Here is a 17,191-nt window from a genome sequence, read left to right on the forward strand (position 1 = left end):
CCATGAATTGTCAAACTAATAGAGCAAGATTATCTGCGAAAAGATCTACACCTCCCAAGCACTTCCTAATTCATTTCACAAATATACGTGGTCTCAATTCTAATCTCAACGATGTCCATTTCCACTTGCAGTCTGCCAAACCCCATGTACTTTTTCTGACAGAATCTCGGTTATTGGTTGATTCAACTACTGCTCATTTCAGATGCCCAAATTTTTCGCTGTATGATTCCTTTCGCCTCAAAGGTGGTACTTGTGCATATGTCCGTTCTGATATTCCCTGTCAGAGACTTGGCAATTTGGAACCTCCTCTCTTTGATCTTCTCTGGCTTAAAATCTCTCTACCTATTTTGTTTCAAATTCATCTTTGTCTCAACCGTTCTCCTAACTCCACTAATCACTTAGAGCTCTTTGACTTCCTCTCTTTGCAACTTGACTTTCTCCAGTCCAACTTTCCAAACAGTGAGGTAATTTTCCTTGGCGATTTTAATGTTCACAACTCCAACTGGCTTCCATTTTCTAGTCACACCGACCCAGCAGGTCGAGATGCTGAGGCTTTTGCAATTACTAATGACCTAGCACAGATTGTTCATTTACCTACAAGAATACCGGACAATCCTAACTATACAGTGTGAGTGTTTGTGAGAAAAAGATCAATACGCTTGATCTTTTTCTCACAAACAACCCTTCTAAGTACACGGTCGAAGTGAGAGGTCCTTTAGGCACTTCAGATCACAACTTGGTGATTGTCTCTTCTCCAATGGAATCTTTATCTCATGGCTATTCACAACCTCGTGTTGTTTGGCATTACAAGAATGTAAAATGGGATGACCTGCGAGACTTCTTTTCCTTGGTCGGATTACTGTTTCAAAACTTCTGATGTCAACGTTTGCTCAGATCGTGTCAGTGAAATTATTCTAGCAGGAATGGAATCCTTTATCCCACACTCCACTTTAAAATCTCGTCCTTTATCTAAACCTTGGTTTTCCAATAAATGTGCTAAGGCTGGTCAAGAGAAGAATGTTGCATATCGTAATTGGCTTGTTTCTAATTCTTCAGTTTCATTTTCTGCCTACACCAAAGCTCGCAACAATTGTAAAGCAGTTATTAATCAGTCCAAACTAGAGTTTGAACAGGCTAAGAGTAGAAAACTTGCTTCTTGCCCTAATGGTAGCCGAGCATTCTGGTCTCTTGCTAAAGCTATTGGCCGCAACTTTTGCCCATCTCTGCTCACACCTCTGTCCAAACCAGGTGGTTCGGTTGTCACTTCAGCCAAGGATAAAGCTGACCTGCTAGCATCCCATTTTCCTTCCAACTCATGTATTAATGATCTTGGTAAAACACCTCCCACCATTCCCAACATGCTCCATTCAATGCCTCCTGTGGTCTTCCGCCAAAAGGATGTCAGAAGAATTTTGACGAATCTTGTTGCTAAGAAAGCTCCAGGTCCCGATGGAATTCTTATTATACCACCTATTCTCAAAATCTGTGCTCCTGAACTTACTCCTATTTTTGCCGCCTTTTTTCACTGTCTTATTCCAAAGGTGTTTTTCCTTCTGCTTGGAAATTTGCTCATATCTAGCCAGTTCCTAAAAAGGGTGACAAATCCCTCCCATCCAATTATCGTCCCATTGCAATTACTTCTACTCTTTCTAAAGTAATGAAGAAATCAATTAACCGCCAACTCTTAAACTACCTAGAAACCTTCCGTCTAATCAACGATCGCCAGTATGGATTCCGTCAGTGTCGATCCACTGGTGATATTCTGGCTTATGTTACCCATTTATGGACGAATTCAATGGAAAGGTTCGGTGAAACGCAAGTAGTTGCTCTTGACACCTCAAAGGCTTTCGGTCGTGTTTGGCATAAAGGTCTTCTAAACGAGATTCCATCTTATGGTTTGCCAACTGATTTTAGTAATTGGTTATCCAGTTTTCTCTCTGATCGCTCACTGAGGGTGATGGTAGATGGCTGCTCTCTGTCTTCTAACTTCTCCACTAATGCCGGTGTCTCCCCAAGGTTCAGTTCTTTCCCCCACTCTTTTCCTCTTGTATATTAATGACCTTCTTGCATTGACTGAAAATCCTATCCATAGTTTTGCCGATGATAGCACATTGCATTCCACTTTCCATTTTGAGAAACCTTGTCCAGCTCAATCAGCTTAAACTTCTCGAAAATCTGCTACCAATTCCTTAAATGCCGATCTTCAGGTAATTCTCCAGTGGGGCAAAGACAACTTAGTTGATTTCAACCCTTCTAAAACTCAGTCTTGTCTTATATCTCGCATAAAGGATTCTTCTGCTCCTATGATTATCTTTAGTGACACTCCGATTTCTAGGCAAAATGATATATCTCTTTTGGGGATTACCCTGACTTCTAATCTCTCTTGGCACAAGCACATTACAAATATTGCTTCCTCTGCATCTAAAAAACTTGGTTTTCTCTTTCGCTCTGGGCGTTACTTTTCTTCCAAACAGCTGCTCACTCTGTACAAATCGCAAATCCGCCCTGCCATGGAATACTGTTTCCACATCTGGGGTGGTTCCCCCAAAACCTCTCTCAGGCTTCTTGATTCCATTCAGAAGAGGGCAGTTAAGTTAATTAATGATTCATCTCTAATTATGTCTCTCCACTCGGTTTCTTATAGACGTCCTGTTTCTGCTGCATGCCTCTTCTACAGATACTTCCATGATCACTGTTCTTCTGAATTGGCTTCTATAATTCCCGCTCTCTCTTTCAAAACAGTCCGAACATGAGCCGCCACCAGCCAACATCTATTTACTGTCCAACTGTCTATTTATTGTCCAACCCACAGAACCAACTTTTCATCTTCCTCATTTATTCATTCAACTGCCGTTTTCTGGAACAACCTTCCTTCATACATATTTCCTGAACATGACAGTCTATAGAAGTTCAAGTCCAATGTCAACAAATATCTTCTTTCGTGTTCTCAACCTCCAACTCAAGCACGGTACTAAGTACTTTAGGTTCTGATACCTCTCGTGTTTGGGGTTTATGTTAATAAATAATAATAATAAAAAAAAATAAAAAAAAATCGGATCACCTATTTCAGGAACCAATTCTTCTTGAAATTGTATGGGTTTTGTTCTTTTTGCTCAGGGATGAACGCACGGTTATAGGAGTTTACAAGATAGGGAGAAACAACACCGTATTTAATAGTGACAGGCTTGAACCCCTGTCACTCAAAGAACGTGTACTTGTGCACCCTCGCGCTGGACCACTAGACTACGGCGGTCACGCCATCATCCTCCACCTCGCGTCCTGGTACTATATTCCACTAGTACTCTCTCTCTCTCTCTCTCTGTATATATTTTTTATTGGTTTCAGGTCAGTTTTTTTTTTTTTTTTTGGAAACAGCGTTAAATGGCAACTTACTGATATTACTAGGAGATTGGTTTCTACAGCTATTGTGCGCTCCTTGTTTTTTAGCAGATTTAAAAACTGTGCAGGCTAATTTCTAGTTACAACTCGTAAACCATAAAAAAGTAGCAACCCATAAGTTGGCGATTTTCTTTTCCTGCTTTGCACTACATGTTTAAAATTTGCAATAACTCTATAAGTATTTCAGATGCGCAGTGCCATTGAGCCGTCCATTTTCTTCAGTTTATATATACTTTACGAACAAAAAAGAAAAAAGACTTTCATAAGTTATGCACCAGCTTTCTTTGAGAAAATTGACTTTTTCGCTAGAAATATTCTTTCATTTATTCCACATTCTCATTTCGATTTCCACAATGGATTTAAGTTATCTTCCAGATTTATCGATATTATGTCAGCTCATTCGTTCGTTGTTGTTGACACGTGACAAGTACTGTCAAGGACTAGAACATTGTAGTGGACCTTCGGGATTTTATAAACATTACAAAGTAATGAATTGCTTGAATAATATTTGGACAACATAAGTGATTACTTAAATGATTATTCTCTCTTAGGATTGTATTATGGTTAGACGTGAAATGTCTATAATTATATACAAGGATCAGTCATGAATATTACAAAGGACAATTAAGTATAACATTAGAACGTACGCTAGTCTATCAGCCCTATTTGGCCTGGAGGCGAATTAGAAATTTGCATTCAGTCTAAACCTAAGTTAATTGTTTCAATGATCATAATATCCTTAAACTCGGGACCAATCACATTAGTCAGTCATAAAAACTCATATGACTAGCAGAATGAGCTATTCTTCATCCAGTAATGAAACTGTCATTCCGCCAAGCTCGCCATTGCAAGGTCGAGGTGGGGGGGGAGGAGCTCGAGGAGTCAATGGAGTCAGAAGACTACTATCCTATAATTTTTCACGCCCATGGGATTGGAACTGTTTGAAAATCTTGTGGGAGGGGGGCCCAGAACGTGTAGTTTTCTACTGTCCCATCAATTGCTTGCATAGAGATACGGACTGCTGTTCATATGATGTATATAGACTGCATTTGTCATGTACTTCAGTATGATCGCGTTTTTTTTTTTTTCCAGTCGATGGATTACTGGGAGAATTTGAGCTGGCAGGAATCGACCACCCATTTTTAATCGATGGAAAATCGGATATGGTGCTGGCCCTGATCTCAAGGCATGCGGTGTTGTTCGTCTACTGTTTCTAGACGTATGGAGATTATTATTGTTATTATTATTGTTTATAATAATACTGCTGTCATAAAAACTCTCTCTGTAAATGTCACCCCCTCCCCTAGTTTACTGCTGTCCACCCCCTGGACAGCAGTAAGCTAGGGAAATGGGAGTGATATTTGCATTCAAAAGTTAAGGCATGGACGTATGTCCGGAGTTACATGGAACACAAGTATGCTTAACTTGAAAGGTACAGTATTTATAGAGTTTTTTATTTACATACTTGAAAATTGTTGAACACCGAAGTATCCCAAATTAAGAAAGATATTATTTTATCTAAAAGTGCTGAACAATAAGACGAAATATATGTACAAAAATATAAAGCATTTCTTTGGTTGAGACAGTCCATCTTTTCCTTCTGGTGGTGTTCCCGTGAGTCATAATGGTAGATTTTTGTAGGTGCCCATTAGCTTCTAGCATTTCTATGTATGCTGCTGGCAGAATCCGTCAAGATCGATGGATAGATTGTTAATCAGATCTACCGTGTTTACTGGAAACATGCGTGTCAGGCCTTTGAGGCTGTTGAAACTTATTCTAAGGGGGAGCCTTGGGTCCACTTGATTTCTTCCAGCAATTCTGGGAGTATTTATCAGATTAGTGATGTTAGGGTCGTCGAGTCGTCCTGTGATTAGTCTCGCCAGTGCAAGACACAATTTAGCTGCCACAATCTGTTGTTTCCATGGGTAACCTCGAGATTGGTGTAGAGTTGGACCCTAGAAATAGTTTATTGATTGCCAGTCCGCCGGTTAAGCCATTTCAGAAGCCAGTGTTCCAGGCTGAGGAACTTGTTGAAGTGTATTGTAGGGACAGAGGACCAAATAGTTGCTGCATAAAGAGGAATGGGATAGAGACGTCGGAGGGCATATTTCTTTACCATTTCAGCATCAAGAATCCCCGTTAGTTCCTAGCAGATTGCCCACATAGCAGAGTACATTTTTGTTTTGTGTTCAGCAGGTGAGCCTGGAATGTCAACCCCCCTCATCCCATACTAATCCGAGATCCTTGTGTGCTTTAAATTTTTTAATGGGTAATCCGTTGATGGCAAGATTGATATCACTGTGTGTTTCCTTCCAGGTGAAAGATATTTGAGCGGTCTTTGCTTGATTAATCTGTAATTCTATGTCAAAATTGTTTGGTATTGTTGCTATCCTGTGTACTTTTAGAAGAAAGATAGAATAAATTAGAATTAATTCTTCCTTTCTTCTAAAAGGAAACTAATTAGAAATTAAAAAGTAATTAGAAAAGGTGCAATGTTCCATTCGTTCTGGTCCTTTCGAGGCTATAAACTGGGAGAACTGTCTCTAGGCTCCTCAAGGGGTTATTTCCAGATGATGATGTGGTGGAAAAAGATTTTTTATTAAAAGAAATGAAGGAAGCGCTGAAAAAGACCAAGAATAAGAAAGCTCCAGAGAAGGTAATGTCCTAGTAGAGGTTGTGAAGGCATTTGCAGAGAATTGGCCGGAAATATTGCCGTCTTTGTATAATTCACCTAAGGAAAAACTGCTTTCCGTCTGGTTGGAAGCAAGACCTACTTAATTATCTTATTAAAAAATAAAATATAAAGATGTGCAAGAATCTTGGTCTTATCATCCGGTTGTCTGATAAGGAAAACATTTTAGAGAGAATGCAAATTAGCAGATTAAATAAAAGATACCATGAAAAACAACACAATCAACAGTGAGGGGAAGGTGCCTCTTGGGTCAGCTGTTGTGTAACCCCATGCGTCTGAATGTGCGGCGCATCGTCAGTTGGGATATTGTTCTTGCATTCACCATATTGTATTTCAATGTCACTGTTGTACCGTGACCTTCCGTTCAGCCCGAACAATACGCTGCATCCTTCGCTCACCACGAACGTCTACCTTTCATAATCCTGTACAATTCTGTCGGCGGACGGGGGTTTGACCCGTTTGACACCATTCTTTGTACACCTTAACTATAGTGTGCCCCGAGCAACTCACAAGACATGCCGTTTCCGATATGGGAGCACCCGACACAGAGCTCTCATAAACCTTTTGAAACGCCATTATATCTTTATTACCTCCCGTAACTGCTACTTTATCACTTTTACGACCACATGCAAATTACCACTTGTTTGCAAGTGTAGGAAGCTGTTCGGTTTTTAATACTGCGAGCTATGCGGCATAGTCCATTACAGATGGAGTGTTCTATGTATATAAAGTGCTTAGCATCATAATACACAGCCATTTCTGAATAAACAGAAAATTTTTAAGGTGGCATCGTTTTAGGTTATATCTCATATTGTGAATGCCTTCACAACGAGTTGCCATGATATTGCACTACTTCGAATAAGTAACGCTTCACCTAAGGAGAAGACTAGTGTTACTTATTCTCAGATAGGTACCACCACCCAGACAGCACTGTTTCAGGGCTATCTGGCCCTTCGTCAGTGAGTGGGTAGGTACCCAAGTGATGCAATGATGGCAAAAACAGATGGGGTGTTCCCTTAGATGGGGTGTTCATAATTTGGTGATCACTGAGTGTATACAAATGCGTGACTAGTTTGCCAAAAGGAAAATAATTATCAACGATAAATACATATATAGAAGTAGAGTAAATTTAACTAGATTTAGGCGCTCTTAGGATAACTGCTAGCTCTACAGGGGTTGGCATGGAACTTTTATGTGGAACTATGTTTTGGATGAATTATTAGAACAAGTTTGGTTTGGCAATGATATAGTAGCGTACGAATATGATGTATTGCTGGTGATTTATGGGGTCGCAAAACTAACAGTGGAAAAGAAAGCTGAGGTAGCATTAAATAAAATACAGAAATGGGCATTAATTCATCGACTTACTATCTAACAAAACCTAAATGCATAATGCTTAAGGATTCTTTAAGTTCACGCAGGTACCGCACCATAAGATCAAGAGGGTTGACTATTGGTTTTGCCTCTGAAGTTAGCTACTTGATGATACCCGGCCGACCGCGCTTCTTGCGCGTTCGTCATGTACATCATCGAGGATAAAATAAAATAAAAACATCATCAAGGATGAAATAAATTTAATCTATGGGAAAATTAAAAGAACAGTAGGAACGGATTGGAGTATAAAAGGGAAGCCCCTTATCCTTTGTACCATTGTATTTTTATACCTATAGTTACATACATGCAGATGGTGCTTGGGACTCAGCTAACCATGCAATGGTCCGAAAGCAATTACAGACATCTGTGCTTCTCGGATAACAAGAGCCTGTCGAACTATTTCCAATGATGACTTATAAGTAAATGCAGGACGAAAAGTAATAGATTTGGTTATAATGGAAAAATGTTTATTGTATTTACCTAAGAGGAAACCATTCAATGGAGTGCGATCTTGTCCGATCTTAAACACACATGATCAAAGAGATGTTAAGAAAGAGAGGGAAAGATTCAAAAGGCAATCTTGGAAGTTCTCAAGCACGTTGGAGTAAGTCGGACAAGGGTCGAGTTACGTATTGCATATTTCTCATTAGTTTCAAAAAGCCTCTGCCGCTGCTTTCTGAAACTTATGAGAAATATGCTGAATTTTTGAGATGTTTTATTGTATATAGAGATTTTATTTGTATAAGTTGTAAATATTATAAATAGGTGTTTTTAACCTATCTGAATTATTAAATTAAATTTTCTGTTTATATTCCGGCACGACAACCAAGTCAGGAGAGTTTACAATAAATCGTCAATACAAATATTTATCGTATTTAGTAGACACGGGCTGGAACCCCGGTCCACTCAAGGAACGCGTGCTATGCACTATCGCTCCTGACCACTGGGCTACATCTTTGGCTTAAAACAGAAAATTATTGATATTTTAGATATGTTTAGATAGTAAAAACTACTTCCCTCCACTTCCGTAGCCGAGTGGTCAGGAGCGGGAGTGCAGTAGCACACGCTCTTTGATTAGACCGGGTTCAAGCCCCTGACTGCTAAATACAGTCGATCTGCCGACCAGCATTGGACCAGCGTAGCAGATTATCGTCCATTTCCCTTAGCATGAATTGTTGAGGAGGCTTTCATCCTGCAGTGGGTTGATAATGGTTGCAGTTTACCTTTTTTTTCTTACCCCCTCCACTTGCTGGCAGGGGCGGTAACCTCACTGCAAAGTCAGACTAGTTCAGACAACAGTGAGGGCTAAGTGGTGGATTATTAAATTAGATTTTATTGCGTTGCTGAGCTATTACTTCAGGGAACGCTTATAGATTTTAATATGATATTGATGTCCTGTTTGCTATTAAAGTCAGGAGCGGCATTGTTCCTATTTGCTGGGCCGTCTCCATTATATACACCTGTAGTCGAAGGTAATGTTTCTTTGATGTTCTGTTTTTTTTTCAGTGGGGCGGCTGATGCCCATATTTCTGTTGCGGAAAGCACTTACTGATAGATTCTGTTTAAGTCTTATAAAGTACTTCTTTATGAGGTTTATTTCATTCGAATAGAGTAGATTCTTCTTTGCATACCGCCCCATAATATGATCCTTTCAAGAAAAAATTCAGCATGCTTGTAGAAAGAAAGAAAATTCAGCATGTTGTGAACGACTTCTTTGTGATCCTTCTGGGCGTTAACGGTTGGAGCATGGGTTTTCGTTATGTGATAATTGGATTCTGATTGGATTGTGTTAGACTATGGAAGAATATCTCTAGAAAAGCTTGCTAGCAAAGTACCCTATACGACCAAAAGTATTCGGACACACACACGCAGAGGTGGCTGCAAAAAAATAGGGCTTTTAAATCAAAATCCTAATACATAGTAGCACCAACTTTGGCCTGCATGACAACCGCTATAACAATCTCCTCCTGGGCATGCTTTCTACCAAATTCCGATTGATATCAGTCGGAACTCGTCCCTATTCCTGCTGTCCGATTCGCAGGAAGAGAACTCTTTTGGCCACAGCGTAATCCAGCACTCCAGTTCGCCTTACAGATTTTCTTTGGAGGAAGCAGTTCCGGCTCTGAGCTGGCCAGTCCAATTTTTCGACGTCATTATCCACAATCCAGTCCTGCATTACACTAGCTATATATCATGAGAGTTGTTCTGCTGACGGAATACGTTTCTGTAATGCACTATAAGTAGTGCATAATTGTCCAAAATGTCTAAGTAAGCCGTGGACTTCTAGGTTTCGGGCATTATCTCCAACAGACCAAGTCCAAACAAACTGAAAGTAACCCAATAACGAGATCATCTCTATAAAACTCAAGGATGAGAGGACACAATCCGACAGAAGGTGCGCTTTGTCGGCTAGTTTCCATACTCAAACAGTACGAAACCTTATGTAGCGAGAGTCTATGAACGCAGGAACAGCACCGCATTAAACACGTTTCGCATCGGTGAAATCGAGTTTACGGCAACTGCTCTACCATTGAACTCCTAGACTATGTAGCATCCCATGGGTGGTGGTTTGAGATTTATCGTAAATTTTTCCGCAGACGGAAAGTACGAGGGACGAATTACCCCTTTTATGGTTTGCAAAACATGTTCCGTATGCTTTTGACTGCCTCCAATCTTTGAATAACATCCAACAAAGTGGATTTTTGGAGGTTCAGAAGTGGATTTTGGGAGGTTCAGTTGCTCAGAAGAAAGGTTATGAATGTGGCCTCCAATCGGCATGCTCCGTTGAAAGTGTGTAAGTTCTTACTTCAAACGTACTGTTGCTGCTCAAGCACACCCACGAGCTTTATTTTGGTATGTCTGAGCATACACATCTGAACGGGGAAAATTATTATCACGATTAACGTTTATAAGGAGGGGGATCAGCAGCACTTCAATCATCTAGCTGTCCTTTGAACTAGCTGCAGTTTATTGTGTAGTTGTTGTCTGGCCCCATAAACAGCTGTGTATTTCCTCACGTCTCCAATGAATCATTCAGTGAGTTGCCTTGAGCCATTGAACAATAATGGAAGTGCATCTCTTTTCGCTTACGATTGTAAATGCATGATGTTTACTGAGAAATAACGATATCCTCTCTCTCTCTCTCTCTCTCTCTCTCTCTCTCTCTCTCTCTCTCTGTTGTTGATTGCATACATTTGTTGTTTTTAATTTTTCATGAAGGCTAAAAAAACATGTGAACTCAATATATTGTGTCCATAAATTGAGCGTATTTATGGCTGTATTAAATATTTTTCTGGATGAAATAGCCGACATTCCGGGAAAAAATATATCATGAACCACTCACCCGAGATGGGCTAAATGAGTCCGTAAAAATCTACCTTCTAGACGGACTCCAATCGAGGTCTGTAGCAAATGACGTTGAAGAACTGATATCATCACCATGTTCCAGCTAAGACAGTAAATTATTGACAATTAACGTTCATTTGAATAAGCAGTTCAGAAATAATATCTTGTTAATACAATTTCATACTGAAATGACATGATTTGCAAGAATCTGGCAAAACCAACGTGTGTGTGTGTGTGTGTGTGTGTGTGTGTGTGTGTGTGTGTGTGTGTGTGTGTGTGTGTTGTTTCGGATCACTTTGCTACCAGGAAGGCAGCTTTCTAAATGCCTGTGCACGTCACCAGTAGACGGGCCTCAACTATATCCATACAATTATCAGCACGTAATACCTTGCGTAGGGTATTACGGTATTACGTGCTGTTGGCTTTGTTAGCATTGTTTCTGCACCAACCAGTAAAAGTGCAATACCGGTGGGTGCCAGCAATTCCAGTGCTAACTGGAGCCCATCAAGTAAAAAAAAAATAATAATAAATAAATAATAGTAAAATAAATAAAAAAGACAACAAGATACATTGAGAATATTGTCTCTTCCATACGCAGTTTTCATTCATCATCCACTACAGGATTTCAGTGGAAGGGTTGTAGATTGAGCATAGTTATCAGGAAGGCCGCAGAGAAGATACGAAACAAACTCTTCAGAAGAGACGATGCCACAGATATGGCAGAAATGGTTAATAAAAACATCTCCAAAAAGAATTAGGCCTATGATACATAGAGATTGTAACCGGTCAGGTAATATTGTAACGCACCAAATATATTTGTTGGCAATTAGGTATTTCTTATTTTCTGGGGAAATTGTATGGATTTTGTACAATAAATTCTGCGTGATATCATGATAATATGTGCGGTCGTACGATGCGTGACTTCAGTTTTCCAGAGTGCTGCAGGGACAGTTAGAGAGCAAGCTGAAATTGGTGGGCATGAATGGATCAATGACCAGTGAGCAAGTATGAGGTATACACACCCGGATAAAACCAATGTCGGGTTGTCTTGGTGCTATTAAAATTTACATGTGGCACAAAGAATCTGTTAGCGACTTTTTTGCACTGCCAATCCATCTGTCCTGCCATTGATTATTAAGTTCAGACAACATTTAGATTTTTTTTTCTGTCTTAGAATTTGCAGACAGGTCGTAAGTTCCATCTGATCAATGATCGCCAGTATGTATTCCATCGATCCACTGCTGGTATGTTGGCTTATGTTACCCATCTCTGGACAAATTCAATGGAAAAGTTGGGTGGAACTCAAGCAGTTGCTTTTTATCGTGTCCGGCATAAAGGTCTTCTAAATAAGTTTCTGTCTTCTGGTTTGGAAACTTTTTTTTGTAATTGGGTATCCAGTTTTCTCTCTGACCACTCACTGCGCGCGATGGTAGACGGCTCTCTGCTTTCCACTACTCCACTAATGCAGGTATACCTCAAGATTCAGTTCTTTCTCCCACTCTTTTCCTCTTGTATATTAATGACCTTGTTACATTGAACAGAAATCCTATCCATAGATTTGCTGATGCTAGCATGTTGCATTCCACCTTCCAGTTTGAGAAACCTTGCCCTGCACAACAGCTTTAACTTATCGAATATCCACTACCAACTCCTTGAATGCTGATCTCCAGGTAATTCTCCAGTGGGGAAAAGATAACTTACAAATTAGGTTACGATTTTTTACGATTTCTTTGAAATGTTATAAAACTTTTAGGGAAATATTGCGCATAACAGAATCGAGAACATGACTGACTGGAAACACACACACACTCTATGGCCAAATCTGGACCAACATGACAAAATGTTGCTTCGAATAAAGTCAGTTATAGCATGACCGATAAAAGTACACTTCCCAATAGTTTCAGTGCGACCACAAAAGAGGAGCTTCAAGCAAAGAACACTTGTGTAGACCTCAAGAATACCCCTGATGTAAAGTGCCGCAACCACTCCTGATCACAAAGACACCGACAAGCAAAGAACGAAGGGCTGGACTCTGGTAAACTCAACAGTAAAATAAAGGTGACCTCTAATAATTTTTAAAGAATTCGGTCTCGAAGTAGCATATATTTTCGTTAATTGTGCGAAATGTGGGGCTTAGCTAATGCACGAGAGAAATCAACATCGACTCACTAATATTCACGACTTCACATCTGTAATTCAAACTTGACGACGACCGAAACTGATAGAACTGGAAAATGAATGCACGCAATGCACACACGCATTTTTTCCCTTCCAATCTGCAACTATTTTTCCCATCATCTAAAGTCGCGAATTAGGGAAGCCTGCAAGCAGATCTATCAGCACGTATTAAGTCTTTTAAAATTGTCTAGTCAGACTCTTGGGAGTAGTTAGAACAAATAATTTGGGTTCGTGAGTTTTCCTGAAACCATTAAGGTGTGGCGAACTGCAGAGAAAAATGTGTTATCAATAAAGTTACGTATTTTTAACGAAATTCAAATTGGGGATATTCATAAGGAGCGGTATTTTTATTGAATGCCATTCATTCTATTACACATTGGAGTACACTGTGAAGTGGTACATTTTTACGCACGTAGCTGGAAATGACTTCAGCACCACAAAAATTTCTTCTTTTATTGGCGAAGTGTTTTTGCCTCCGCGTTGCTTTCGGTGTCCCTAAAGGAATCACCGATAGTCAGAAGAGTGTAGCTAGCGGGGGGCGTCGTGCATTTACGTTGTCTACGCTAAATCTCGCGTGTTGCATGGACTCGAAGGAGGAAATGTACAGCGAGAATTGTCACGTGACAAGCTGTCACGTGCCTTCCCGATGAACTCGCTCGTCCCCAAAATTTCCCCGAAATTACAGCTGAAGAACAGGAGTAAGCCTTTTCACCCGAGTGCTCAATCCTACTAAGTGTGCGCTTAGTTTAAGATGTACTCGCGTGCTGGAACAACCAAACCATCGAATCGATCCTTCACATTCTCCTCTCTCTCACATCCTTGCAAATGCAACTCAAACTCAACTGCAATACAAAATAATTTCAGTTGCGGTAGATGTGTTCCTGGATATATTTAAAACACTTTCAACCCCCCCCCCCCAAAGGCTTTCAGATTAGTTTTCACTCAAATGGCCAATAAGCAAATAAATCGAGGCAATTGAAAATCTGCCGATCACTTTATTATTCTAAAAGATCTCCTTGCTGATACGATTCGTTCTCTTGCGTATAGAGTAATGGAAGGCGTTTGCTGCTTTCTCTCACGTTTTGCCAAAGGTCCGGGTTCGATTCCAATTGGTGGTTGAAGTTCAGAATTCTTCTCTAGGCAGATTTTTTATGGGCTAAGTAAAGCGGTCTTGTGTGAGGTCTATGTAGCTTTTTCTCCTGGAAACCTCGGTTTTTCATCCTACTAAATCCACCATAAATTAATAAATATGTTGTATAGAATACAACATTTATAAATTATCGTGTAATTTCTTCGGGAAAATCTCTGAAACGACCTAAACTTTAATCAAAAAGACAATTTTCTTGTTTTATATATTTTATGAAGCTACTTAATTTTGTTTTAATTAAAGACTCTCTTATTCTACATTGAAGCTATCAAATTCTAAGTAGAGCATTAACACATTATTCTTAAAAAATTTATTCTTAAAAAAATGATTATTCATATTATTCTTAAAAAATATTGTTGAAGGTTTTTTCTACCAATCATAAGGAGAAAAATAAGTGCCCTTCGTTGATCTATTTATTCACAAATCCTTTGTAAGAATAAGACTTACTGAATAAGGGTATTCTTATTTAGTTTATTAATATAAAGTGACCTCGTTTATCTGATATGTGAACAGCAATCTGTGCTGTTTCCTGAAATCAGAATAGTTTCATTGGTGAACGCCACACATATGTATAAATAATGGCGAATATATACAGATACAAATGGAGAATGTACCCCTGTTCCGTACACATATTTTTAACTAGAGAGAGAGAGAGAGAGAGAGAGAGAACAGAAGTGCTATTTTGAAACTAAACTATTCAAAGATCAAAGAAGATGACAACACCATTTTCATGATATATTATCACGTTGTATCCGGCTACCTTACAATCTATTCTTTACATATTTATTAAATATTTTAAAGATAAACTCTCTCTCTCTCTCTCTCTCTCTTCTCTCTCTCTCTCTCTCTCTCTCTCTCTCTCTCTCTTCATCATCTCCTAAATATATTTACTTAAGATTAGAATAGCCACGTAAAAATGCAACGGATAATAGTACGAACTTTTCCAGCTAGGTGGTGATAGAGTATACACTTTCCAATAATTTTCCTTGTCGTGTGCCACTCATTCTATACTGAGTTACAGCTTGTGATAGCGAAGACGTATACAACGTGCTGCGTTATTTGTTTCTTTATTTATCGTTTTTTTTTTAAATTAGCGATTCGAAAGAACAGAATTTGCATCAAGTTTAGTTTCAAGTCGGTAAAACAACAACTTCAGTGATACTACTGGAGAAGATGCTTTTTCAGAAGTACTAGGTTGACCTGATAGTTTCGGGATAAATAAACAAATGCCTATGGAATTTCCTGCACCCCCTCACTTTACCCTCCGGATCATCCCCCCTCAACTTTTTTTTTTTGTTTCCAAAGATGATGAATTTGAAGCTTGGGGAAAATAGGTTTAATGATGTCTGAGGTATTCAGCAAAAATCACAGTAGATACTCGATTCCGAGGCACGATAAAGAATCGGTGTACCAACAAGTCCCACGAGGGTACTTTGAAGGAAACACGATGAAAAATTGGGTAAGTTAAACGAATCATTGTTTTTAAATACATTCTTTAAGAGAGCACCTCTACAAATTTATTTGCTGCTTCGACAGTACTTCGACCGGAGAAATTGGGTTAGACACCTAAATTTAGAAGTTCTTCTTGTAAAATCAAAGTTGAAAACTTTTGAGCAATTCTTAAAATACGCATTCTTTGACACTGAGCCACTCATTCCCACTGTACGTATTGAGAAATCGTCAAGAAAACGAATAATGATTATAACGGTGGGTGAGAATTTTTTGTTCCTCCTTGCCGCGAAACAATTTACCAGCCCAGTTCAAAGTTGCAGTACCCTTCGCGATATAAATACACGACAACCACTTTATTGGGACTTTTAAAAAAGGAAGTTTTTCCCCCCTGGCCCAGTTTAATGGAGAAAAAAAAACTGTGGCGAGTTGAAACCCTGCTATTCTTCGATCTTTGTCCACACGAAGCAATTTGCAATAGTTATTCACCATGAGATTGTCGCAGCATTTGGAACTCAGTTATATTCATGCAGTTGACCCTTCGCTGTTGCTTTTTACCTTTTAATTTTCTGGGCAGACGGGTGAGTTTTCAGCTTGCTGTTTTTATTCCCCATGTAGACGACCCCCTAATTAATGTTCTTGCCACAGAAACAATACTATTAGCTTCGTTAGGTCAGTTTCTTCTAAAATCTAAGTAATAAACGAACTGGTATCTGATTTCGTTTATTACTTAGATTTGAGTGTCTTATCGTCGTGAATGTGCTATGGTAAACGATCGAATGAAAAAAAAAAAAAAAAAAAACTCGCGAGCAGAAAATGCCTTTTTAAAATATTCGATTTTTTAGCATTAGCAGAGGCCGGGGAGTAAATAAATGATATTTTTAAACACATAAATTTGTGATTAATGGAAGAATTTTAATCGTTTTAATCCGCTCCTTAACCCAAGCTGTCTTATATCACTTGGCAAGCTTCCACTCACCTGCTGCAGATAAAAGAAGAGGACCCGGATCCAAAGGCTTACCCAAGAAGTGCTGCTGAGGAGGCTGGAAGAGGTATGCCGCTACGGCTGGAGAGTTGGATGAGCCCAGTCCATACATCTGGTAATGTGAGTATGGGGATGCAAGCGTTGATCGAGGTACAGCTGTGACTGGCGTGGAGATGCAAGGACTCATCGCCTCTCCGTGGGTGCGGGATTTGGTGAGGATGTCGTCAATCATAAAGGAAGATCGTCGAGTCACTAGTTTGTCTCCGTAAGGATCCATAACCAGGAAACCACGGGAAGAATCGAAGCTACCGCAGGTATCCAGGGTCACAGGTGGTCGGAGAGAAATTAACGATTGTTCAGAGTGCAGGAAGGTCCCTCGAGTTGCTTTCACGGGGCAATCGATGCATGACAAGAAAGGATCCCTCACGAGCTATTTACTGCACCCCATCTTCGTCCGGTACTCGGCGAATGTTGCAGTTTCACAGTTGAGTTCACCGGGCTGAGCCACTCATTCCCACAGCTCTAAATTGTCTTTTTCGCGCTGCATTCCACGATGGTGTTGACAGAGAGAGCGTGCAGTGTTTCGCACTTGTAGGTCACGGTTTCTAGACAATGATAATTT

The 17,191-nt window shown here is 39.7% G+C and overlaps 1 protein-coding gene across 1 annotated transcript in view; it reads right to left on the bottom strand.

The window, feature by feature from the left end:
- The window catches only part of LOC150080035 (homeobox protein BarH-like 1), a 122,315-nt gene extending 105,438 nt beyond the window's left edge, over positions 1-16,877 (bottom strand). Inside the window, exon 1 of the mRNA XM_090381631.1 lies at positions 16,564-16,877. Coding sequence (XP_090237757.1) covers positions 16,564-16,846 — 283 coding nt within the window. The 5' untranslated portion in view covers positions 16,847-16,877. The remainder of the gene's footprint in view (positions 1-16,563) is intronic.
- Between the last annotated feature and the right edge of the window lie 314 nt (positions 16,878-17,191).

Source organism: Mastigoproctus giganteus, chromosome 9 (genome assembly GCF_048544385.1).
Source record: "Mastigoproctus giganteus isolate SK-2022 chromosome 9, ASM4854438v1, whole genome shotgun sequence".
Taxonomy (NCBI): Eukaryota; Metazoa; Arthropoda; class Arachnida; order Uropygi; family Thelyphonidae; genus Mastigoproctus; species Mastigoproctus giganteus.